Source organism: Orbicella franksi, chromosome 2 (genome assembly GCF_964199315.1).
Source record: "Orbicella franksi chromosome 2, jaOrbFran1.1, whole genome shotgun sequence".
In the NCBI taxonomy this organism is placed as follows: domain Eukaryota; kingdom Metazoa; phylum Cnidaria; class Anthozoa; order Scleractinia; family Merulinidae; genus Orbicella; species Orbicella franksi.
In genome coordinates, this window is record NC_138146.1 from 3,969,616 (window position 1) to 3,994,604 (window position 24,989).

Consider the following 24,989-nt stretch of genomic DNA (forward strand, 5'->3'; position numbering starts at 1 on the left):
CTCGGGGAATTATAAGAATTTGGACAAAACGCAATTGTAATTATTTTCTAATTTCACTCGTCAGCACTGGATTACCCATACTGTATGAAGGTTCCGAGTTGCGGTTTTACTGTTAGTGCGCGGGACACACGTTGCCTACCAGCTTCTATGTGTAATTCTCATTAAGGGGGAGAGAAAAAAAAATTGTAAAAGAAAAGAGTTGCTCCGCAACACCTGTGAGAGTACATGAATTGCTTATGCATAAATTATCTGGTTTTTGCTGGTTTGTTTCCTTATAACGCGGATTTTGTTTAGGAAAGGAACGTCACCTTGTCTCTTTTGGGTCGTTAAACCCATGCTTGCTACAAACGTTTCGTTTCTCGCTTTCTTTGTGAAATTCTACCTCGTATGGGTCAGTTATCAGTAAAATTCACTCTCAGAGTGTTCATAGTCACTAATATTTTGCAGCTGTTGCGGTTTTGATAAGACTGAAACTCAATGTTTTCAAATTATCTCTTCCTGTCTAGTTTAAAAGCACCCAATCAGAGATCAGAGCGCGCGTTGTATCGGTTGCAAACACCAGCCATAACAACGAACAATTACTACCTTGTAACGCAGTGTTAATGTTGATAGTACCGTGATGTTAAACGAGGTTCCTTTTGAAGGAAATGTAATCGTAAAAAAAGCATTTTAGAGAAAACGTTGGGTGTCTCGGATCTTATCCTTGTTTGTTTCTATTTCCAAATCCGCCTAAACATAACTAACACCTCACTTACACGTATGTTGTCAGTCATAGTTTATTTTTGACGCACATGCTCACGTTTTAAAGGAATTTAGCTCATAATAGCCTTCATTGTTAAACTAAAGATCACAACGTCTCTTAGTATTTTTAGAATTGGAGCGTTATGTAACTGGAAATTAGCAGTCTTTTTTTGGTTCGTTCGGCACACACCTCTGTCGTTTTTTGCATAGCTCTAGCGGCTCGTTTCAGACCTGCAAGGAATGTTTTAGAGACAATAGCTATTTAACATGCCACGCTTTTCTAGTGGTAGTGTTAAGAGCAACCCTGCCTAGCCTGCTTGCAAGCTCTTTCAGCAGTTCTTCGAATCGCAGGCTTAATTTTGCACGGCCTGATTAACGCAAGGATTAACGCATTTACGGTGAATACGTTAATTCCATTAACCCAAAACCCCGATTTCCCTTGTCAAGTTAGCAGTCACGGCTTGATAGAGTGGTTTGACTATGCCAGGTCCAGAAAACAGTAGTCCTTTTAAATTCAAAGCCACCAAGTCTTTTTCATCTTGCTGTTGCAACTGTTTTCTCACTTTTGACGAATATGACAACCTACTACCCACGAGCCGGGAAATCGAGCGTCTACAAGCCATCCGTCCCTCTACCGGATGTCTTTTTGCATGCGTTTACCTTTATTGAAAGAATCAGGTGCTCTTTAGAGATGCTATATCTCGAACTATTAAGGGAGACGAAAAAAGTTCAAGATCTACATGGAGAGGGTTCGAGTCAGTAAGTGACTGACAAGTACATCCATGGAAATTAATTTGAGTTTGAGACAGTAGAGGGCTGGAGATTACCGAGTTGTAGATAACGAGGTGCAGTTATGATATAATACGGAGGTCAACTTTCTAATAAAAGGCTCCGAGATAAGACTAAATAGCCTATTTTCATTCCCAAAAGGTGATAACTTTGAACTCCTTCCTTGTCTGGTAAAAATCATGTCTGCATGATTAATCATTTTTACTTCTTATATAAACTCTAAACTTCAAGTTGACATAACACTGTTAAGGATAACTGACTTGCATTGATTTGAGCAAAGTTTGGTCATTTTCCCATCCTACAAGAAAAGCAATTGTTTGATCAAAAGCGAAGATGAAAAGAAAATACTTCTTTGAATTAGTCAAATACCACCCTTTTTAATTAGTTTTGTGTGGTGTACACGGGTTTGCAAATCACCGGCAACGCCTTCCGGTACTCTGATCTCATTAAAAATCATTCAAATAAAAGTTAAACATTTTCTACTGTAATTTCCCTCTCCAGATAAATAGCCGACACATTCTGGGATTGATTAAACTAGTGTAGACATTAATGACATAGACAGTAATGTAAGCAATTTTTATCAAACCATGAAAAAGACTTGCTAAAAAAACTTTAAAAGCAGGAGTTAATTAGGTTATGTCGCTTTTACATATCTCAGTGTCACATGACAAAGGACAGCGAGCAAAGCTCAGCAGAGGGTTTAAGCATCCTTATCAGTTTATTACATTTCCATTAGATGATAGATTCCTCTTGGAGCCAGCATTCTAAATTCAAATTGACAACGTCCTATTGAAGAATGTTTTAATTATTATTACGTAATAGTTATGTAACAGAGCGTTTCCACGCACGTGACTAGTAGCCATTCAGATTTATTGGAAGAAAACAAAGTTTTTACAGAAGGACACGAGATTGGTTTGGGGCACCAATAAGGCCGCCGTTTCATTGTTTTGGGACACCAATAAGGTTGCTGTGACGTCATGTGAAAACACTCCATAGGTACTTTAAATAGCACAGTGAACGAAACTACCAATTTAAGAAGGAGAGACAGAAGTGATACAGTTTGTTAGGAAGAAGTTTTAAAAGTAGCAGAGTGTTTTCTGTTGGTTCATCCAGATCACTGTTTCCACAAAGGTAGGTTAACATGGTATGTTATGAAATATCTGTTTCAAACCTGCCTAATTGAGATTCTGCAACCATTTCGCTTCTCTTATACTAGAGAGATAGGTTCTAGTATTTTGCTAAAAGAAAAGCTATAACGTTTAGCTCTAATATTATAAGAAAAGAGTCTGATCAAAACTTGAAATCTGAATTACAATTCTTCGTCCATTAAATGAGAATAACAAAAGGTCGAAAAATGTATACGCTGATTCTATCTTGCAAAGGGTCAGTTTATACCTCAAGGTAATGTAATCTTGACCAAGGCAAGTATCATTTCACACTTTGGAGCGCTTTGAAACAACATTTTTCTGAAAGCATGAGGAAGTGTAAATCAGAGATCGTCCTCTTTTAATCTGGTGACTTTGCAAAATAGTGCCCCTATAATTATCTCACCAGTGATTAAATTATAATAGAATAGATCACTTTATTTATACACGGTTAAAAACATCAGGTCTTAATTACAAAACGCTAATTACATCCTCAATACCATTATAACTACAATGAATTAAAAAGGAAACTAATAATTCGAACCTAATAATATCAATTTAAGTGAATAAAGTAAAACAAAAATGCGTGCTTTCCATGAATGCCGTGTGTTTACACTATTTACAAGTGTTCCTGAGAAGAGACCGCTGCAAACGGATTTAAAACTGGTGAGACCTTGTGCTACTCTTTACAACTGTTTTACCTCATATCCTACTTTCCCGTTATTTTTACTAAAACAGATAAATGCTGTCGGTTTTAAGTCGTCATTTACAGCTATGACGAGAATTCCTAGCGCTTGAAGTCTTTTCTTAACTTAGCGTGTGCAAAGTGCAATTAATCTTGAATTGATAGCGAGGGCCAATTTGCGGTTTGTTTGAAGGCGTTACTGATACGGTCGCTGCAGAAAGAGCACTTAATGTTTCTGTATTTAGAAAGGGTATAAATAGTTGATTGAAGTAAGTGTTTAATTTTCAGTGGAGACATTAGTCCAACTAGTTTTACAATGCTGGTTCGACTTTTTGCGAAGATAATACCATGAGCGGGATTCGAGTGGTCTCTTGTAGTGTGAAAAGAAACGTTCACACACTTCTGAGGATGGTAAGAAACCGACAAAAGACGGCCATAAAACATTCCACAATGCGTTGCTAATAAAACACTAAAAATACTTTGAATGCGTGTTACGGCTCGTGTACACGTGCACATGCTACTGGGCGCGAATTCGCTTGAGCCGTTGTTAGCGCGCTTGTGTGGGTTGACACGTGATCCTGGGTTAGTTAGGGTGGTGTGCTCGGATTGGCTCACGTGCTCGGTTGCATGACTGAGCACCGTCAGCCAGACGTGCTGTAATAACCCCAAAATATTTAGAATGCGCTTGAGGCAACGAAAACGGTTTGTACACAGGCCAAACGCTGCTTTCCTCACCTCACCAAAAAATGCGGAGCATAACATTTCTTCACGACCGCGTGGAGCAAGCAGTCAAAGAAAGAGTTGAGACTGCTGATGACAAAACGTGACACGTGATCTGTTTTAACTGTCAATCACCAACAAATCGTGTTTTTCGTCTTTTTACATGGCAATCATATAAATACTTAACCTGTTTTGCGAGCTTGTACCATAAATATAATACTGACTTGTTTGCACAAACCAAATTGTTGTAATAACACTAAACTTCGAATTGACCGTCTGAGAAAGGAGAACCATTAGGAAAGGCGAAAAGGTCAATCAAACATTTCTACACTACAAAACATTTAACGACCTACAATCAAAATGCAATTAGTTCCTAATTTACTTTTTTTGCTATGCTTGTTTAACGTATTTTCATCGCGTTTCAGTGCCGCGCTTCCCTGCCGTAAAGAAATGATGAGACGCAAACGATCTTGCTCTACACATCAAAGCAGCATTGTAAATGTACATGCAGTGGTACTTGGCTTGGATGGTGTAGGAAAATCGGGTAAGTTTGTAAGAAGGAATTGTCACGAATTGTCGATAATTACGGTGAATCATTTGGGAACTCGAACTTGAATTATATATAGCCTACTAAGGTTTGAATTGAAGGGTAGGTAGAAAAAGGAAACAATATTAGTTTCTACTCCATTCAGGGAAGGATTTCTTCAGGATAATTTTAGAGGCGTAAGTGAAATCTTTGAAATGATACTGTAAAAAGATTCCTCATTTAGTTTCCTATTAAAGTTGTTTACAACACGTGCTCTCGTCACTTAAAAACGTGAATAGCAAGACTTGGATCAGATTGTTCAACGGTTTTCATCAGAGTTGATAAATCAGATAATGGCAGATGAATTACGAATGGATTACCGAATCTTGTAATTACACTTTGTTCCTGTAATGTATTTCACAATCGAGGACTTGTTCGAGCAACACTTAGAGGGACGAAAGAAGCCGCGGAGCAAAAGGAAGAAAAGGAAGATGATCTTGGCACATTTTTAATCTTTCCTGGTTATCGATCGGTACGGCGTCTATGTGGGCCTAAAAATATCAACCGCAATTGAAACTGATCTAGGATCGGTAACAAGGTAGCAAGGTTAACATTGAAAGTTTCTTAATAATTTCGAGATAAAAATCGCGGTCTCTTTTCAGATGCTAAGCCTGTTGACGTTTTTACAATAGTCCCAACAGTTGTCTTAACGAGATAAAATTTTGGCCTCGAAGTGAGGAAATACCTTTACCACAAAATATAGTGCTTTTAAAAGGCGTATCATAACTGAAGCTCTTAAGGACCAGAAAAGCACTTTAGTGCGGTTTTATGGGAATTTCTCACTAGAAGTGGACAAGGAATTTTGAGTGATTAGTGCAATGTAAAAAAGCAAATGTAAGCAGGTGGAAAATGACATGAAAAAGTACCTAACGTAACTGGATTCATCAGTCTGTTGACTGGTCCTTTTAACGGGGCGTGCTTACAAGTTGTCTGCATATCGGGAGTCTGTTTATCGGGAGCAAAGTTCGCTCACCCGATTTAAAATTTCTTCTAGAATCCCCATTTCAATTAGCCAGACGTTAGAAAAGTGCATAAAAATGGCAGCTGGCTACTGTTTTCTTAATTAATACCAAGAGAAATTTTGGTTTTCTTGTACTTCAAACGGAACATATCAATTTCGAAATTCCGCCAATTCCATCAAACAGGTAGCTTTGTACACCCGAATTGAAATATTCTGAAATCTAAAGTTTCGTTGTATAAAACACTTCGCAATCAGCCATCTAGACGCCTTTATATAAGAAAGAAAGGTCATCGCTTTGAAGGTTAGAAACTAAACGACCTTTTATTGTTCTCATGAATAGTGAATAGTGGTGTCTTTTGAAGGTCTGTGACGGCTTAATTCCGAAGAACTTTAAGAAGTAATATAATTACAAGATATGTATAATGAAAGTACAAACGTATTCATGATGGCTTTTTGAAAGAAGCTAGCCATTGTGTTTACAGTTAAGTTCCAATCATCGATGAAATCAGGAAGTCATTTAACCGAGTAATAAGTTATTTTAGTGATTGTCTGCAAGAGGGATTGACCGGCAATGTTTTTCCATTATTTTGATAAGTGTAACCATATTGTCTGTTCGGGAAACTGTAGTTACGTAATATTATTCAAAACCTACATATATCTTACACCCGATATCTTTTTGATAAAATGGAATATCGACATTAGCCAGAGCTATGTAGACAAATCCAGGTCGGCTTTTCGGCAACAGAAAACCTGGAATCCGTTGCGGTCGCGCTGTACATTATAAGTATTATGGCGGTAAAGCCACGCCCTATAACAAAAATCCGACATGAGATCCACCGTGGATATTGGAGCAAATAAATTCAATTAGTCTTCTAAGTCACTGCGGCTGGTTGTAGCTTTTGTTATAGTAAAATTGAAATCCAAAGGACGCTCAAACGATTTGAAAAAATAATCGTTAGGGGATTCACACGGCTTGATTGACTCAAATAACTGTCGTAAATGGTACGGGAGGGCCAAAACGTGCAAGTATTTATCTTAAGCGTAGCTGATAGAAATGTTGATCAGCAGTACATGCAGTAAAGGTCAGTTCCGTCTCGCCATTGGTGATCCTTGCTATCACGTCTTGCAACATAGCTACCATTTTCCCTTATTAAAAATACGCCTGCTTCACCAATCAAGGAGCACCGAATCGCCTCACTTGAGACAACTACGTTAACTAGTTTAATAACATGTCGATTATCCAAGAAATGCTGAAAAGATAAAATAAAGGGTGCTTCATTACTATGCCAGAGTACTTTTCATGGGTATCACCAATACGTGTACCAGTCATCATATATCAACTGTTCAGGTTGCTTACTACACCCAGGCTCTTAAGAGTCATTCACTAGGTGACGACTCGTCCCACTTACACATACTGTATGAAGATGAAAGCAACTGAAAAAACCTCCGATAATGGTACGTCTGAATTTGGACATCACATTAATAGAGTTTGTCAGCAATGGCTCGTGTACTACTTTTTTAACTCTTTTGAAACTTTCTTAATTAATAAGTTTTTTTTCTTTGCAAACGTAAAATGACAGTTAAGGATTAATTTGATTTCATTACAGGAAGACGCCTTTTCAAAAAAAAATTGTTTCGCATGGTGTAATGGAAGAAGAATACAAAAATGAAGGGTGCACATTCTCATTATGACATAAAGCTAGATATAAAATGTTCCAGACTATGCTTTCTTGTTGTAAAGGACATTGTGATAACATTTTTTTCTTCTTCTTCTCCTTTTCTCTTTCTGTTTTGCTCTTTCCTGATACTCATAGCGTTTCAGTAGAGATTTCTACTGAAATTACACGATGAACATTCCAAACAACATTGTTTGATGGAATACATTTCGACAACTTGAGAGATCAGTTACTGTAATCAGTTTAATTCGTTATCATTGTCAGCATGTTAGGAATCTAAACGTGTTTGGTGTTCTCTGAATACCAAGGCGTACGGGGTAAGTACGCGACGCAGAATGTCTTAACCAATCATCAGATTTAAGATTTTGGCTTCATTGTGTTTAGATCTGGGAGGTCAAGAGAATACCAAATGAAGTATGCATGATTATGTCGGGTGACTGAAGAATTGGGAGGCTTGTCAAGTTGTATCGTTTCTGACAAGCCAATGCTTTCTTAATCCGCGTGGAAATCTGCTGAAAATTTGAACTAGTTCTTCAAAATGAATATCGACCCTATAGTCCTTGAAAAACACAATAAGCGAATCTATTTTAGGAAATAAGTGAGATCTGTATTTAAAGGTAATTGGCACATGTTGAAGGATATGATACTTTTTGTCCAAACCTGAACAAAGGTCTTCCCCGTGGGCTAACAGATTGTCCTCAATGGGAAAAACGTCAGGACGAAAATTGCTTGGCACGGCCAGAAAATAAGAATCATTGCAGTGTCAATAGGAAAGGAAATGCTGATTTGAAACAAAGAGTAATGCGAGGATTCAATTCATTCCTCTTTATATATCACTCACTAGAGACAGATAAACATACTATGAGATGGTTTACACCCTGAGAGATCGATAACGTTACTTTTTGAAGTTGTTGATGGTATATTACGTTTTGTAATCTATATGCACGTTTTCTGAGGTGAACGTGATACAGGTGGGCCTGAACACTCATCAAGTGTTAACTTGTGCCACCAAGATTGCCTTCTGTCTGTCATTGTTGCTATTTTACGGAGCTTAAGCAATGGCGACTGCGACGCCAAGGAAGACGCCTAGTAAAAAACAATGGATTTACATTTTACCTTTGAATTTCGCAATTATCTAGATCTATTTAGTACGCCGAGCGGTCTAAAGCGCTACTCAAACTAAAGATGTAACGCCAGCGATCAATTCCAGAAGAAAATACGAAATATTAGCCGTCGTGGTTCACGCTCTTCAAAATACGCAGAACTTAGTTATTTCTCGTTTTGCAGAGGACGGTTACGAAATGTACAAAGATGTAAAACGCACGTGCACAGTCATTGTTCTACTCATTATACCATTGTTCTACTACTCATTATATGTTTCGTAAATGCGGTTGACGTCGTGACGTCGTGAATTGCTTAAGCTACCTTTTGTTGTTCTGGGAGGTCAGAAGACGTCAGTGAAGGTGTTCTCAATTTATCTAAGAGCTTCAACGGAAACTACATAGATCATTGATTTATTAGATAGACGTCTCTATCAATCTGTTATCTCTTTTACAGTTGGAATTTTATTAAGGCTGTTACGAGGAATAAATGCTTCAAGCTCAGTTTACAAGAGAACTTGAAGTTTTGTTTTTCAAATAAATGTATCTCTAGGTTTGATCGTTTCCAGATTATTCGAACACATTGGCGATTTATCAAGTTTGAACAAAAGAAATCACAATAATGACAGTGTCAGGATATACGTAATGTTAACTAGCATAGATTTTCACAATCCAATTCTTCGTTTTTCCCGGCCCTTTAGTTTTAGTTCTGATAGAGAAAAGGTATCAAACACTCAAGAGATTAATTGTTTCACCACATTTTCAAACACCTCGAAGTTAGCCAAAAATACTCCGTTGCGTGTTGTATTTTTAACTCTCAAAACATGGTCTCTCGTGCTTGATATTTTACTTGAAACGAAAAGCCACACATACAACTAATGAGTTGTTTTTGTTTTCGATAATTATTTTTCAGTCTTCACTAATCTGTGGCTTGTTTTGTTTCAGCTCTCACCGTTCGATTCCTAACTAGACGCTTTATTGGGGAGTACGATGAAAGCTTAGGTGAGTGTCTCAACAGCAGGCGGGGAAGTGAAGGTGGGAAGGGGCGGGGGAACACATACAATGCCCTTACTAGCCTGCAAACAGGCTCCCAGCGAGGGCGGAAATAAAGAATTTTGCGAACGAAGCGAGTGGAATCCGCGAGCGAACCATGTGCTCCCCTCGTCACCAGACCGCTCTCGGCTCACCCGGCTCACCCCGCTCGCCCTAGACCTCGCTCGCCTAGCTCGCACTAAACCCAACCAGGAGCCTGTTCGCAGGCTATGCCCCTACGTAATAAGAAAAAAAAATACTTATTTACTTATCTTGTTTCTTAGAGATGACATACACACATCACATGAATCTAGACGGGCAATATGTGGCACTTGCTATCATGGATACAGCCGGCGAGGTAAGCAAATTTAACTAACGCAACAAACAAACAAACAGAAACTAACTACTAGTTCTGTTGATTTTTCTTCTCCCTTTATGTTCACCCAGAACACAGAACACAAAGTGCAACAGTGCGCAGCTTTTGGAGACCTGATCTTCATTCTGTACTCCATCACGGATCGGTTTTCGTTCATGGAGGCGAAACGTTTGGGGAGATACATACGAAGAGTTAAAAACAATGAATGCATCCTTATTCTAGTTGGCACCAAGAAGGACTTGAAACATCACAGACGAATCAGCCTAAACGAAGGACTTGGGCTGGCCAAGGAGATAAGTTCTGCATTCTGTGAGATTTCAATTTCAGAAGGATTTGTCGAGACGAATTCTCTTTTGTATGAGTCTTTGAGGCTGCATTTGAACAATAGAACAGAGGAAGAAAATGCGGACAAGGAGAAATTGAGTCCTTTGTCACGGATGAAAGAAGGATTTAGAGGAATATACGCGAGACGAAAATCATGCTCAGTCTGATGCGGTTAAAAGGGAACTTCAAGGAAGGACGAAAATAAACAATAACACAGGACAGCTTAACTTCATGGCGTCGACACACATTTTAGTCTTGTAGAATCACATAGTAAAGAAAAAATCGCTTTCTGATTGGCTGACAAAGATAGGCGTTTTAAAATTTGTATTGCATGGATAATTGCTTCCTAATTCGCTTTCGGGAGACATTTTTCAAGGAGAAAATCCATAGGTGCTTACTGTTGCAGTTTTTTTTTTTTACTCAAGGACTAAAAGTTTGGAAAAATGAGTGGATGGTAGAACCATTACAGGGACCGACGACGGAGACAATTTGAAAGTGGTAGGGCTAAAAAAGTCTGGCCAATACAAACAAACGTTAAGGTCAGTGTTTCGCCATTTATCTTGCACATTTGTGCGCCATCTGGAGCCCTAGAAAATATATCCCAGCAATAAAAGTGGTAGGGTGATCAGCCCCTCTCCCTCCGAGGTCCCTGCATCAAATAATTAGGAATTTTCGGGGGCATTGGGAATTTCGCAGGGTTAGATCTTGAAAGGTGAAAATGGAAGAATGGCTCTGTTCATATGGTGCAGAGCTTTTGCGTAGTTAAAAAAATATTCAAAACAGATTTCCTTTCACAACTACACTGGTATGAGTAGAAGGAATTGACACGGTAGCTGTAATATTTCTTCAGAGTGGTTTTGGTTATTTGAATGCCATTTTTGGTAACAGCTCTAGGTGTGTAAAAGAGTCGAGGACATTAAATTACAGATCTGTTACCGCATCAAATCGTTTTGCATTTGTCTGAGAACTGTTTCTTCGCCTAGTTAGAGGACCTTAGAGGTACTCATACCATCCTTACACTGCTTGTGTTTAAAAATATATATTTTTTCTACTTGTGTTTAAACAAATAAAAGCCATTCCAGGACGACATTTTCGGATATTGATGCGTGTTATCATTTGCCAAAGTCTGGCCATAACAAGTCAAATGCACCTTCACTTTAAGCCTTATACTCCCCACGTTTTTTATTATTTTTCTTCCTTTTTAGCTGATTTTATCAACCGCATGTAGATCTACAAATCAACCTGACATTACCATAATTTTGTAAGTTTGTCCAGGGAAAATTGACATCAAAATGGCAAAGAAAGTTACCTAACTCAAATCTTGGTTACAAGGATTTAAATAGCAATTTGAAGTTGGTAAAAATTAATTGCTGTTATGGTGTTAACTTCAAAGAGGACGGAGATAAATCAGATAATCAGTAAAAAGAAAAATAGTGTCACTTTGAACATTGCGTGACTTTTGAGACAAATGCGTGCAAGTTGTGAACAACTTGGCACTACCATTTGTCACATGATTGCCAAGAACTCTTCTTCGAGAGAATTCTCTCAACTCTAGCGTGGTACATTGAAAGCGTAAAATGGGTTACGAAAAAGTGCCGACAATTTACAGATAACGTTAAAAATTTGTTTCAAAAAAAACTTGTAGCAATATATCACATATTATAATTTAGCGTTTGGCTTACCTCAAAATACTGTCCCGCCGATTCGAACGCCGACCACAAATCTTAAAATGTTCTCTTTCTACCACGCTAGTCCTATTGCTCGGTCGCTTCAACAACTGGTACATGTCGTTCGGGCGCTTTCCAAGTCGTTTCTATTTCTGTTTCAAGAAAGCCGCTTCACTACTAACAAAAATTCAACTTACCAAAGATCTCACGTAATAGTTTGTCACACAACACTAAAATGACACGACTGTTTTTCCCACGCAAAGTAACAAAAATCACGCCAACTGAGCTGTCACGTGGCACTGCCCCAGGTCCAATGGGATTTCCGTCACATTTTATCTTGTTATTTTTCCTAGCACTTCCTTCGTCACCAGAGCAAAGCTGGTCGTTGGAAGTAAAACTCTAAAACTTATCTTCTTCTCTAGTTTTAGCGTGGCGTCTACACTCCACACACAAAAAAAATTATACTAATTAGCCTTAGTCTATCAGACTGAGTGTTGTTCTCAATTACTCTATCGGCGTTTAATTTTTTTGACAGAGAAAACATCAATTATTCCTTTGAATTGCTTTAATTATTATTAGATCAAATGGACATTTGATGCGGTGATAAAAGGTAAGATTGATCTATTTTGACAGCTAGGAATTGATAATCCTTGGCGTAAACGTGACCTGTCAAAACGTCGCTTTCAAAAAAGTGTCTCACGTTTTCTCATAGTTCCACCGAAATGTGGTTGCAGTTGTTGTTATGGATGAATTCAGCCCATATGAAACCCATTCATGGCATTGCAGCAAACCCGTTTCTTTAAGAATTAGAAAGGTTGGCGCCCACGGCCTTTCAAAGGATCGGCTTCAGTAATTTCATTTCTTTAAACAAAAGCCAAACCCCATGAGATCAAGACGCCCTTCCGAGTTATTATGTGCTGGGGTGCCGTCGTGTCTGTAATCACATTCAAGACCTTCCCGGTTTCTTTTCGAGACAGTACTTGCTTTGGCTTTGTTATTGAACGAGCCGACGAGAACGCTTGAATCGTTTTCTTTGGAGTCAGAATCCGCTCCGTGCGTCATGAAGAAAAGACGTAGTGGCCATGTTCACCACCATACACTCAAGGCTATTCGTGCAGTGGTTCTGGGAAAGGACGGTGTTGGTAAATCAGGTAGGTTGAACATTTCTTTTGTGTAGCATGATGGCTGCTTTTGTCAGTTCAAGTATCCTACAAGGAGCAGTTTATTTTGGAGCGAATTCATGATTGTAATGATTAGTGTTGCAGTTTTACACTTGGCACCGGGACTGAAACCTGACTGTCCTCATATCACACAGGCGCGCGTTTTATGCAGGCTACAGGATAATTCCAGGAACAACGTATTTTTCCCTATCTTCTGTGGCCTACCTTGGATAAAGCGTCAAACTGAATGTAGATTTCGCTTAACAACCTATCAACAAACGTGAAACAGACTGGGTTATAAGCTTTTACTAATGCAAAATTTGCTCTACAGTTCTTCTGATACAGTATGATATGATTTTATCAGCCGTGTGTAACCAACGTGACCTTGCGCAGCATAAAATATAACAATCTGTTAAATTTTCTGTTTTGATATAAAGTCTTATTTTTGCATAGCTCGCTTTCAAAGTTATAAGTTTACATAATTACTAAATGTATTCTTCTCCTCGTGTCATACATGTGATGGACTTATTTTTTATTTGATAGCGTAATTATCCAAGAATTCGTGTCGCTAACTTTTTGTTTATGTTTTTTCGTTCATCTCTTGAATACCTCTTAACAGACTAACAGACGGTGTTAATCCACCTTTCATTCATTGCGGCCCGTTTCGATGCAAATTCGTGAAGAAAATGTTAATTTACCTCACAAACCTTCGGTTAGGTTAGATGTAATTGTCAAATGAATGATATAGCGCCGAGTTGGTCTTTGTTGTTTCTATTGATGTTATAAATGACTTTTTTTGTTCGCTGTTTAAATACTAGACAATGAACTATTAAAACAAGAGGTAGACCAGTTCTCTCTATTAAAATGAAGATACATTGTACGCCGTTCAGGAGTAATTTCAAACTCGTTGATGAATGAACCGAGGGAGACCTACAGAATCCCGACTGGTTCTGTAGTGTCAACTTTGTATAAAGCGGCGAAAATCTTGTATTTGCCCGATTAATAGCCGTTTTTGAAGTGTCTGTTGATGAAGAAGTAGTATTTGCTTTTCTGTGCTAGTTTTCAACTGTATTTATACTCAACTGTGAAACGAACTGGCTTAATCTCATCAGGAACCATAATCGGGGACGGAGACCGTAAGTCTTGGGATCCCTGGGCACCTATGATATGGGATAATTTTTCTATTTTTGGAACAAATTGCGCCACCCTGACGACATATATCTGCGCGGATCCACGCACATGTCGTGGGCTCTCGCATGGAGGTGGTCACGTTGCATGATCAAATGGTGAGAGTTGCGAGATTCTCTGGAGGATTTTTCACAGCGACGGCGGGAAATAAGACAGGGAATAAAATCTAGGGCTCTTAAATGTAGTTTTATGCTCTGAACTAATGGAAAAGGTAAGCTTTTCAGGGTCGAAAACAAGACTTCAATTTCACGCTGTGAATGAATAATATCTGCTCGCGCTAGTTGTACGCGTAAGCTTTTGCGTTTGTTCTGTAATTGAAAGAAAAGTTATGTAAGAAAACTCTTTACTCTGGTATCGAGTTATTTTGTGAGTTTCCCAAACAATGCTTAATCATAACCAAAACCTGTTTCTGATAGTTTCTTATTGTTTCTGCTTGTTTGGCGAGTTTGTAAAAGTGTTTGAAAGGAAAGTCTGACACGTACAAGTAGCTCATTTGCATAGTGTAGCGCGCGCACTTTCAAGTCCGAGTCAGTGTTGCTTACAATTCAGGTAAAACTCAAACTTGCAATTACTTTTTTACCGTTTCGGTTGCAACGGACTCTGACGAAATCCTCGCAAGCGTGTGGCAAGAGGAGCTAGGAAACTTTGAAGTCCTGAAACTCTGCTATGTCCAAATATATCCAACGTAGTGTTTTGCTGTGTTACTGATGGACAAGCTGTTAAACATATGTGAAATTTAGAGTGGAGTAATGTACAGCTCTTGTAAAAGAAGCAGCAGAATACAGCTTAGTCAGTGACATAAAGCGGGACATACCTAAATTCGACACTGTCTTACTTTACCCAGACTGGAGCAGCTTACGACGAAAATACTTAAGCAAAATTCCAACAGACACAAATGCGTTGAGTTCTGGGCCAAAAGCATAAAAAATTTCGGGAATTTCGGACGCCATTTCCCCCTTGCAACTTCCGCAAAAATCCTCGCAGCATGCATGCGCGTGTGCCGCAGGCGATGGCGCAATATTGTTCTAAAAATAGAAAAATTGTCCCATTTCAAAGGGACAGCCTCAATACTAGAAATGGCGCGCGCTTACGGTCTCCGTGATCTCATATGATTTTCTTTGCTCATTGGCTTCCTGTAGCTCTGACAGTTCGTTTCCTGACAAGGCGTTACATTGGGGAGTATGACAGCACGTTAGGTAAGACAAAACATATACCCTGTCTTCCAGGAGTGACTGACTAAAATCAAGATTCTCAACCAATTGGGAGAATTTCGTGCCTAGTCAGGAGGTACTGCCATGGCTAGCCTGCAAACAGGCTCCCGGCGAGGATGCAGGCTATCCCATGGCATGATCAACCCCTACACATAAGGCGCTAAATTAAATCCAGAATTGAATCATTGCAGTGTTATTTCGTGGGTTTTTTCGGTCAAAATACTTAACCCCTAAAGTGGCTCACCCAATCAAGTAATATAAATGGGTACTGATGATTTGTTAGCCGTAAGGGAAACCTGACAAAAATCATGTCCCGGGGGAGGGCATCCAGCGGTAGACAAGCATCTCATCAATAGAGGGAGGAGATAAAGCTAATCCATGCGGCCAGTTGAACTGAACACGACAAAGTTTTAACCCCGGAGGGTACTCCCAGAAAAGTTGGGTGGGGGTGTGCGGCCCGCTTCCCAAAACCCTTACCATATTTATGACCAAAATCTGCGATATTCCCTACCTTATTTATGACCTGTCCAAATATTCGATACCCTATTTATGACCTGCCCATGAAATCAAAACCCTGTTTCAGACCTGCGTTATAATAACTTCCCTAGTTCAGACCAATGTTAAATTACCGTAAACATAATTTGTGAAGGGCTTTTGTTAATTTTGTTTTCGATAATGATGAAAAAGTGGCTTCTTCTTAAAAACATACCCACATCAAGGCTAGAGTGCAAAAATCATACCCTATCGGGAGACCAAAATGGTCAAAATAGGCTTAAATTGATACCCTATTTATGACCAAAACGGCTGAAAAACCATACCCTTTGGAGCCACACATACCTATATAGCTTATATAAGGGAGTACCCCCACCCCCCGGAGTTTTAAATTAGCTTTTACTGGTTTATACTGCCCTCTGTCTTCTTCTCTGGCCGGTTTCAGCTCAATTTTCAATCAGCGTGTCAAATTGTTGTTGTCACTTGCGAAAGGGTTGCACGAAATCATTGGCAATGTTCATGAATGTTCTTGCCGCTCCAAGCGTTACATAGCTCTTCTCCAGTTTCCATTCTTCCAGCAGATAGCTTTATCGCTCAATTGACATTCTGCTTATACTTGTCTTCTCTGTTGGCTGATAGTACCGTAAACTGCCGCTTATAAGCCCCCCTCCTCCCCCCCCCCCCCTTATAAGCCCGTCCGGCTATAGACCCATCAACATTTAAGCAAAACACTAACTCCAATTATAAGCCCCCTCCATTCTAATTTAGAGTGAAATGAATTCGATTTATGAGGATTCTTTAAAGCTTTTAAAATTACGAACCAGTATATGAAAAAGCGTATTTCGATCAACACTGATGTGGTTCTTTTGAAACGATTTTTTTATTCCGCTTATAAGCCCGCCCCCTCCTCCCGATATAAGCCCCTCGGTTTATAAGCCCATCCAAAACCCTTCAGGAAATTGTATATAAGCCCAGGGCTTATAAGCGGCATTTTACGGTATGTTTACGAAAACTAGACCCTTTAAAAGCTTCATCGATTCCCATCCGGCGGGATTTCTTAACAAAATTACCCTTTACTCCTCTGCAATGAAGAATTTCGCTTTGTAAATTATTATTTTTCCCTCGTCTTTCCCATACAGAGGCCACATATCGGCATCACCTTATAATCGATGGTCAATTTGTCTCATTGGATATCATGGATACAGCTGGGAAGGTATGCTTGATTTTGTTATTGCTGTCAGTTATAAGATACAGACTTCGAATTCGAGTTCCTTGATATTTCCTCATAAACGTGCCGAATTAACCCTTTGACGCCCAAGTGGCCATATACGGCCACTTAATGGTTGTGCTCTTTGTACCACTTGCGACGTTATCAAATGTCACCAGATATTCTTGATAAGCAGATGGTAGAGCTAGGATGGGCCTTTTTGCACAATGGTCAGGTTTAGATATCGACAACATTCCAACGTCGCGAATCGAAAAACGTTATCAGTTTTGGTGCAAAAACGGTGGTAAAATGGTCCACAATGCCCATGATTGATCAAGGTCTGGGCCTCGCCCGTAGTTAATATCCAACTTTTTAGGGCAGCCAGAGAGAACATGCAACGCAACAGGTAGCCAGAGTAAAAGGGCCGAGAAAAAAAGAAAGGAAAGGGGCAACAAACAAAATTGAGAACGAGTAATGGCAAAAAAAAAAAAAAAAGTCCAAATTTAGGCTTATGCGCACGCCCGGAATTGAAATATTGCTCAATTTTGTACGTAATCCTCAAAAAGTCTCTCCTTTTGGTAAAAAAAAAAGCTATCTTAGCAAAACTTAGGCTTATTTAGCGTCGTGGCAGCCAAAAAACCTGACTAAACGGTAAAAAACGGTATTATTTGGCGAACCGTTTTAGTATTCAAAGGGTTAACAAAGATGGATAAGAGAGTGAGACGCCAAATACTATTTTCCCGCCTTCCTTCTTCTTTCTGTTAATCTCTCATGTGAGTCAAGAGTAAGCAAAAGAGTCAAAGATTCGTTTAGATACGAAAATACGTCTGTTGACCGTCGCTCATAATAGTAGGAATTAATCCAAATGAATAATCCTTAATTCTGTCCTTACAAGAGATGCGGTATACCGTCTTTTCTCTTGTGGTATGCAATAAGGCATCACGAAACTGAGATGATTTTTTTCAGTTTACACAACCGCCTTTTGACGCAAGTAAGCTTCAAGTTTTGCGCGGGGTTTTCAAAACTTCAATGCCACTTCGTGCATTCACATTCTCTCCCGAGTCGCTGTGTTTCGTGGTATTACAAAAGCTTTGAATAACGTTCCCTTGTTTCCCGCCAAAACTCTATCAAGTGGCAAACCTTACATGGGAAACCGATAGAATCCATGGCGCGCCACTTTCGGGCGGAAGTACCACGTTGGTTACCATCAGTGGGATAACAGTTCTAAAGAGCGATGTTTTTAGATAAGGGGTGGAAACTATGCTTGCCAGAAATTTTGGCAATAGTTAGACATTATAAATAAGTAAATGAATTTCACCAAGAAACTTCGAGTCGTTTAAGCAATCTATGAAATAAGTTAATCAGTTCTAACTAGTCTGCAGTGTCGGCGTCATTTTGGAACGGAACGCTCGATAAACGAGGTTTTCAATTCCGCCATCTTCGATGGTGATTGGATGCTTGACCGTTAGAGGGTTGGGACAGAGGTGGGTGGAAGGTGGGGCCAAATACGAAAATGCGCACTCGTGCGCCCAAAATACGCCTGCACTTCAGGCTAAGTTCCAACAAGAATTAAAGTTTTCTACCCAGTCAACTTTGTGTTGTTCTCGAGAACGTATGCAACAGGGCGCGAACATTTTAGATAAACTGGTGCAACCATCTTTTTTTGTTGTTTTCGCAGAATTCCACAGAGAAAATGCAAAATTGCATTTCTTTCGCAGAGCTCTTCTTTGTGTTATACTCGACAACCGATCGTACGTCTTTTGAAGAGGCGTCACTTGTGGCTCGCTACATCTTACAGGACAAATCACTGACTTCCGGCGCCACTGTGATGATAGTGGCAACGAAATGTGACCTCGAACACTTGAGAGAAGTCGAAGAAAAGGAAGGAAGGCTCTTAGCTAAAGATTTAAACTGCGAATTTTATCAGGTGTCAAACTCTGAAGGTTATTTGGAGACCCAGGAGCTGCTCTATGAATCGCTTCAGCGATGCCTTAATAAGAACAAATCATCTCCCTTGACGAGGGTCAAGGAAGGACTCGTGGAAACTGCCAAGTCTTTCCGTAAGAGGTCGTTCAACCACGAGGTTACAACGGCTGATCGTGAGAGGCCGAGATCGATGAGAAGCAGTTCATTTAGTGACGTTGATTCCATCCCGGAGTCTCCTAGGCAGCCTAGAGGAAAGTCTTCTAGTCAAGAGGATTTGGCTCAAGAGGAGAAAAACCACAGGAATTCAGTGGCGTCAACAGCTAGCTTTTGAAATTAATGAAAACAATAATAGCGACGCCGAAGGGAAGAAGATATCATAAACGAAGCTAAAATTAGCGAATTAATAATGAAGAAAATTTGCGACGGCACAATTGTGAGAAATAATGCTAAATTGCTGATCACAACGCTTAAGTTGAGAAAGAACTGGACCGGAGTCATGTTTTACAAAATTAGAAGTACAAACTATATCTTTGTCTACTTTGATATTGTAAATTTATTATATTACCGCATCGCAAATATTATTTTATTTTCGTGTGTAGATGATAAAATTTATATAAATGTATTTACGACAGAAGCTTCCGTCTGGAAATAAAGTCTTTGATAATCTTCTTATAGTATGCTTGCGTACTTCTGTCTGCTTTAAAATAATTTCCCTTTTATAGGCTGTAGTTTCTCTCTATATCAGGTTTAGATTGTCCTTGTTTAGGGTCTAGTCAGCCATGGTTTCTAATGTAAAACTGCGATATTTACAAGTCAGCGTTTTGCGTTTCGCCCTAGAATGTCATGCCCCGTTTCCTATACAGTGACTTGGTCCGTACACGAAGACCTTCCTTGAGCTTTTTTAGTCCTAATCCGTTTCTCTGCTTGTCTCTATCAGTGAATCTTGACTGCAAATGAGCCAGGATTGAATCTTGAAAAAGCTGTTGTGCTTCTGCGTATCCTTCCGCACTGGAAATCTCCCGATAGGCTGCTTGTAGTTTATTGGCAAGTATGATTCCCTCCTCTTCAGAAACTTCTCGGTATTCGCGTAAGTCTCGTTTTGTTCCGACCACAACGACACTATACTCTCCGCTGGTTTTTGTCGTCTTTATGAATTCTCCAAGTCGTTCAGCTTCCTTTACTGAGGAGCTGTCGGTGATAGAGAAAAGTACCAGAAACAGATTTCCAAAGCAGGAGCACTGGCTGAGTTTTTCTTCCGTGTTCTGTCAAATGCATATAGTTTAAATTGATAGACTTAATATAGGGATTTAATTTTCAGTAGTGTAAGGTTTATACCAAATTCACAAATTCATCTCGCGAGAAATGAAGTTAACCATTGTAAACTAAAACGTTTTCTAAGCTCACATGTTGGAAAACGGGCGAACCAAACGAGATAAATAAACAAAGAAATTACTCAGATCTACTATCGATTGGCTACTTGTGTTATGAGGTCGTGCAAGGGAAGATGATAATCTCTTTTATTATATGGCTGTCTCACAAGGACTGGGAACTACCGAATTCACGAATTTGATTGGCTGAAATCGATATTGACCGCGGTCTAGATTTTCCCATCTAGACCGGCATCTAGACCGGTTTCATTTTGCGTTGAAAAAGTAGCAAACTAAAATACAAAAATTTTCACCATTTTCTTTTATTTTGTTCTCAATCATTTATGGAAGTGCCAAAAAGCCTGATGACAAAAAAAGTAGAGAGGACGAGCAAATTTCGGCAAGTTTAAGTTAAGCTCATCGCCGTTCGCAAGCAAAATGTCAGCTAGTACAAACCAGTTACATTAAACGAATTTAAGTTTTCTTCTTTGCCATATAATAAACATCTTATTAACCGAGCAGGAGGTCTGTATGGGAGAATCTTGACCTCGGTCGTGTGTACAGACCTCACTGTGTTCGGTCTGTACTCACGACCTCGGTCAAGATTCTCCCATACAGACCTCCTGCTCGGTTAATAAGAGCTAAGTATCGTGGACTATTAATTCAAAACAAAATATGGTTTATATGTTTCCTCCCCTCCAAGCGAGAATTTAGTTTGAACTCAGAACTCAGGTACAGAGCACTCCTATTTTGAAAAACCAGTATAGCCTAAGTAACCTCTGTGAAAACGCTCCATTTCAGAAACTTTGATTATTTTTGTTCCCATAGGAACAGCCTTGATTTGATTAGTTGATGCTTTTGCCCAATCAGCTTCGCCTGTTCGATCGGTATTTCAGAGAATGACGCCAGTTTTGTTGACTTTACAAAATTCGCGGTTTTATTGCAAGTAAACTATGTCACTCCCACTCAACCAGAAGAAATCTGCGGATTCTTTTCGATACAGTGAATCTGTATTGTACCTCTCCCGCAGTGTCCATGATGTCCAGTGAAATGTGATCGCCTTCCAGTTCAAAGTAATGTCTGTAGATTGATTCTGAATTAAAAAGAAGCACACTTAAAATTACATTGTGTACGGGATCTTTTGCCGCCCAATTGGGAAACAACTACAGTGTTAAAATGGGAATTTACACGTACACTTACACAAGCATTGTAATTACTAGAAAAAAATGTCGTGGAACACTAGTCTGACGCACAAGTAATATTTGTCGCCAACCTGCATGGAAATTATTTAAGTTGTTATGGAATATAGTCGCGTAAAGTTACATGTACATGTACAACTGCCCGAAAATAAGGCACTGGACTACTTTGTGATATTATGGAGTAAAAGTGCTGTGAATGAGGTCAATGAGTGTGAAGCGGGAAACAGGAATTAAATTATCTTGCATTACATGTACATGTATAGCACGCCCCCTACATTAAACCATGTACTTGTGCGTCTGTAGCTGTCATTATATCACTGAAATTGTTGGAGCACGTGTAACCTTGTGTTGGCCTGCGAGCAGGCTCTCCACGGGCTCTTCGCGGGGAAAGAGAGCAGTTGCCACGCAAAGAGCCTGCTCGCAGGCTAACTTGTGTCAGTCTTTTTGTTTCGCCGCTTTTCACGTTATCGATAGCTAATTTAGCCCCATTTGACGTTTGCGTCATCTACATTAGTAAGATTGAATTGCTTTGTTTTGTTAAAACTAGAGACAAACTGCGACAGTTTCGCCGTAGCCGCAGGACAAGAAGATCATTTTACGAAAGCTTATTCGAAAGGTGAAAATAACCTGCTTTGTTTTTGTTCTGTTGTCTCACGCAACCCAGTAACTGATCCCACTAGTTCGTAGCCCACTTCACTTCTTATCGCTAAAACGTCGCCTACTGCCTACGGGCGCGTTGTAAAGACGAGAGATGAGCGGCGGCTACTTGCATTGAAGATAAGCTATTCCGCCCGCAAGTAGTAGATAGTAGTTAAAACCATTGAAAATTACTGCACAAGGAAAATTAATGATTTGCCACTATCTAAATAGACTCTAGTTCAGTTATAGTGGCTCAGTAAATCAGTGAAAAGACGGCCTTACTTCTGAGGGAAACCATCGTCAACTATTGTCAAGAATGTTTAACGACTGAGTCAAGAATTGATCTCATTTAATCAAGAATGTTTATAACTGGATTAAGCACTGATCTCACTTAATCGTCATGAAAATAGAATTACAATTAGAAACTGCATCGAATTATCCTTTGCATTTAACTGACTAGTCTATTTGTCCACGTTTGATGCTCTTAAAAGTCTGATTTTGCAGTGACTGATCCCACGAACATGAGAGCTAAAAGCCCTGCTGTCAACTGAGACATTTCAATGAGGGTTTTTTTTCAGGGGAAAGTAAGGAATAAAAAAACAAAACGATCGTCAACTAATTAACAGACCTTTTAACATGTGCCACTCTAGGTGCAAAATCTCATACCTTGTGTTAAGAAAGGGAAACAGATGTAAAGAAAGGAGACTGTCGTGGTTTTTCTTCATGCGTGATGCAAGTGAAACAAAATAATGTTATGAAATAACGTCACTTGTAGAATGTTTAACCTGTTCACCGAGGTGATCGCAAAATTGCAAGGTCGCTGAACTGCCATCTGTTGCCCTCGTTAAAGGCATAAGAAAACAAGAGAACCTTCCCAAAGTGAAAACCTTTGTTAAATCGTGCAGGAATATACTAGACTTCACAGTTGAGTCTGCAGCTTCTCAGCATGGCAATGCATTCCTAAGGGATCCTACCCCGGGGGGTACACCCGTAAAAATTGGGCGGGGGTGTGCGGCCCGCTTCCCTATTTATGACCAAAATCTGCGATATTCCCTACTCTATTTATCACCCGACCATAATTCGAAATCCTATTTATGACCTGACCCTTAAATCAACTCCCTGTTTCAGACCTGCGTTACAATTAGTTCTCTAGTTCAGACCAATGTTAAATTACCGTACTCCATAATTTGTGAAGGGCTCTTGTTGATTTTCTTTTCGATAATGACGAAAAAGTGACTTCTTCTTAAAAACATACCCATATCAAGGCTAGAGAGCAAAATCCATAGCCTATTTATGACCAAAACGGTTAAAATCAGCTAAAATCGATACCCTCTGCTATTTATGACTAAAACGGCTGAAAAACCATACCCTTTGGGGCCGCACATACCCTTATAGCACTTATAAGGAAGTACCCCCCCTGGGGATCCTAAGGCTACAGACGACTGATCGTTTGTGTCGACAAGTACTGAGGTATTCCTCAAGTTCTCAGCTCATCATATCACTCGAAACAATTACTTTCTGTTCCTTCTTAAGGTACTAAAACCGATGAAATTAGAAAATGCCGTCATGTCTGTTTGAACTTGATAAGCGTATAATCCAAATCGCTAACCTCTTAATTGAGTTTATGTAAGTTAAAACCAATCTACGTTGCTCGCATTTCTTTACAGTAAAAACTTACCGAGAGACCTATCATACTCGCCGATGAATCTTTTGGTGAGAAGTCGAACCGTCAAAGCTAAAAATAAAAAAAGGTTATAGGAAAAATGTTAACTGAATATGTGTAATCAAAATTCGATTAGTAAAGCCAAGCGAGCGCTTTCAGTTGGTAACAGTTTTCATGTGGCGCGGTGCTTGCTATAATAAAAACAACATATTTATTCAATGTGTACACAATCATGGACTGAATCTAAACGTAACCGTTTGTTTTGCGTAGCATACTAATGGCTTAGGATTGCTGAAAGAGAAGCTGTTGTGGGTATGACCTGCAGCAGCTCGCAGCACCTGTTAATCGGTCGCTTTCGAGCCGGCTGAAGCACACAGGTTATAGGAACTACTAATGTTTCAGATGTCAGCTTGTGTTAAGTTTCTATCGTCGGTATAAATAGGAAACAAATCGTGAATCGAAACGTTGCTCTGAACATGTCCTACATTGACATTGATAAGGATCACACTTTCGATCACAATCCGCCGAAAAAAAGCCGCTGCTCAGAGAAGAAAGATTGCTAAATAAAGACGGGCGACTCTGGTTCTGGCTTTGCTAGACCTCTTACGTGAATCACTGAGCCAGCTAGTGTTTCGCGAAATCTGGTGGATGTGCGTTTTTAAGGAGCTGCACACGGATCCCATTAGAAAAAGAGTTCGCGACTTCAGTCTACATGATAAGCTGTTCCGGCGCGTCTTCACTGAATGCACCAGGGCAAATTAACTTAAACCTGAATTTACATTTTCATTTCACCAGAATTCGAGACATCAATATTAAAATAACAGTCTATTAGTCAACAGATACACGCACCAGATTTTCCAACTCCGTCTTTGCCCATTACCACAGCGTTGATTTTTTGTATGCTGTTGGGCGAAATTCCAGTTCTTCTTTGTCCCATTTGTGTTTTTCTGGCTGTATGACTGTGATGTTTCTCTTGCAGAAGAACTCTGTTGTTTTTACCGTAATGAACTGCAACATAACAGATGCAAATTGGAAATGATCTTGAGAATTCTTCTTCAGTATAAGTGTTTCTGTCGATACTTACAGCTGTATGTTATAGGAAGTCCAATCTTTCAGTGTATCACTCTGTATATGG

At 39.5% G+C, this 24,989-nt stretch overlaps 3 protein-coding genes across 5 annotated transcripts; 2 read left to right on the plus strand and 1 right to left on the minus strand.

The window, feature by feature from the left end:
- The first annotated feature begins 2,573 nt into the window (after nucleotides 1-2,573).
- Nucleotides 2,574-11,333, plus strand: LOC145477777 (ras-related and estrogen-regulated growth inhibitor-like). Of its 3 annotated transcripts, none has more exons than XM_081455597.1 (5): nucleotides 2,574-2,661; nucleotides 4,506-4,624; nucleotides 9,349-9,405; nucleotides 9,720-9,793; nucleotides 9,883-11,333. In XM_081455597.1, exons 2-5 carry the CDS (start codon nucleotides 4,531-4,533, stop codon nucleotides 10,300-10,302), a joined length of 645 nt encoding a protein of 214 aa, XP_081311723.1. In that variant the 5' UTR covers nucleotides 2,574-2,661; nucleotides 4,506-4,530; the 3' UTR covers nucleotides 10,303-11,333. The 3 variants fall into 3 exon arrangements, with proteins under 3 accessions (XP_081311723.1, XP_081311724.1, XP_081311722.1); XM_081455598.1 differs by lacking the exon at nucleotides 2,574-2,661 and adding an exon at nucleotides 3,214-4,390; XM_081455596.1 differs by lacking the exon at nucleotides 2,574-2,661 and having other exon boundaries at nucleotides 3,214-4,624.
- Nucleotides 11,334-12,492: 1,159 nt separating this feature from the next.
- On the plus strand, nucleotides 12,493-19,803 carry LOC145477778 (ras-related and estrogen-regulated growth inhibitor-like). The gene is made up of 4 exons (XM_081455599.1): nucleotides 12,493-12,953; nucleotides 15,290-15,346; nucleotides 16,993-17,066; nucleotides 18,739-19,803. Exons 1-4 carry the CDS (start codon nucleotides 12,863-12,865, stop codon nucleotides 19,315-19,317), a joined length of 801 nt encoding a protein of 266 aa, XP_081311725.1. The 5' UTR covers nucleotides 12,493-12,862; the 3' UTR covers nucleotides 19,318-19,803.
- An 8-nt stretch (nucleotides 19,804-19,811) lies between these two features.
- LOC145477779 (ras-related and estrogen-regulated growth inhibitor-like) lies at nucleotides 19,812-24,952 on the minus strand. Its single transcript, XM_081455600.1, has 5 exons — nucleotides 24,939-24,952; nucleotides 24,704-24,862; nucleotides 23,870-23,926; nucleotides 21,373-21,446; nucleotides 19,812-20,248 (listed from the first exon to the last, which is right to left on the minus strand). The coding sequence occupies exons 2-5, from the start codon at nucleotides 24,789-24,791 to the stop codon at nucleotides 19,820-19,822; spliced, it is 648 nt and encodes a 215-aa protein (XP_081311726.1). The 5' UTR covers nucleotides 24,792-24,862; nucleotides 24,939-24,952; the 3' UTR covers nucleotides 19,812-19,819.
- Between the last annotated feature and the right edge of the window lie 37 nt (nucleotides 24,953-24,989).

Coding starts and splice junctions, on each gene's coding strand:
- LOC145477777 (XM_081455596.1), top strand. CDS start 4,441: ATGCAATTAGTTCCTAATTTACTTTTTTTGCTATGCTTGTTTAACGTA. Junction 4,625..9,348: donor GGATGGTGTAGGAAAATCGG/GTAAGTTTGTAA, acceptor GTTTTGTTTCAG/CTCTCACCGTTCGATTCCTA. Junction 9,406..9,719: donor GGAGTACGATGAAAGCTTAG/GTGAGTGTCTCA, acceptor CTTGTTTCTTAG/AGATGACATACACACATCAC.
- LOC145477778 (XM_081455599.1), top strand. CDS start 12,863: ATGAAGAAAAGACGTAGTGGCCATGTTCACCACCATACACTCAAGGCT. Junction 12,954..15,289: donor GGACGGTGTTGGTAAATCAG/GTAGGTTGAACA, acceptor GGCTTCCTGTAG/CTCTGACAGTTCGTTTCCTG. Junction 17,067..18,738: donor TCATGGATACAGCTGGGAAG/GTATGCTTGATT, acceptor TTGTTTTCGCAG/AATTCCACAGAGAAAATGCA.
- LOC145477779 (XM_081455600.1), bottom strand. CDS start 24,791: ATGGGACAAAGAAGAACTGGAATTTCGCCCAACAGCATACAAAAAATC. Junction 23,927..24,703: donor AGACGGAGTTGGAAAATCTG/GTGCGTGTATCT, acceptor TTTTATTTTTAG/CTTTGACGGTTCGACTTCTC. Junction 21,447..23,869: donor CGAGTATGATAGGTCTCTCG/GTAAGTTTTTAC, acceptor TTTTTAATTCAG/AATCAATCTACAGACATTAC.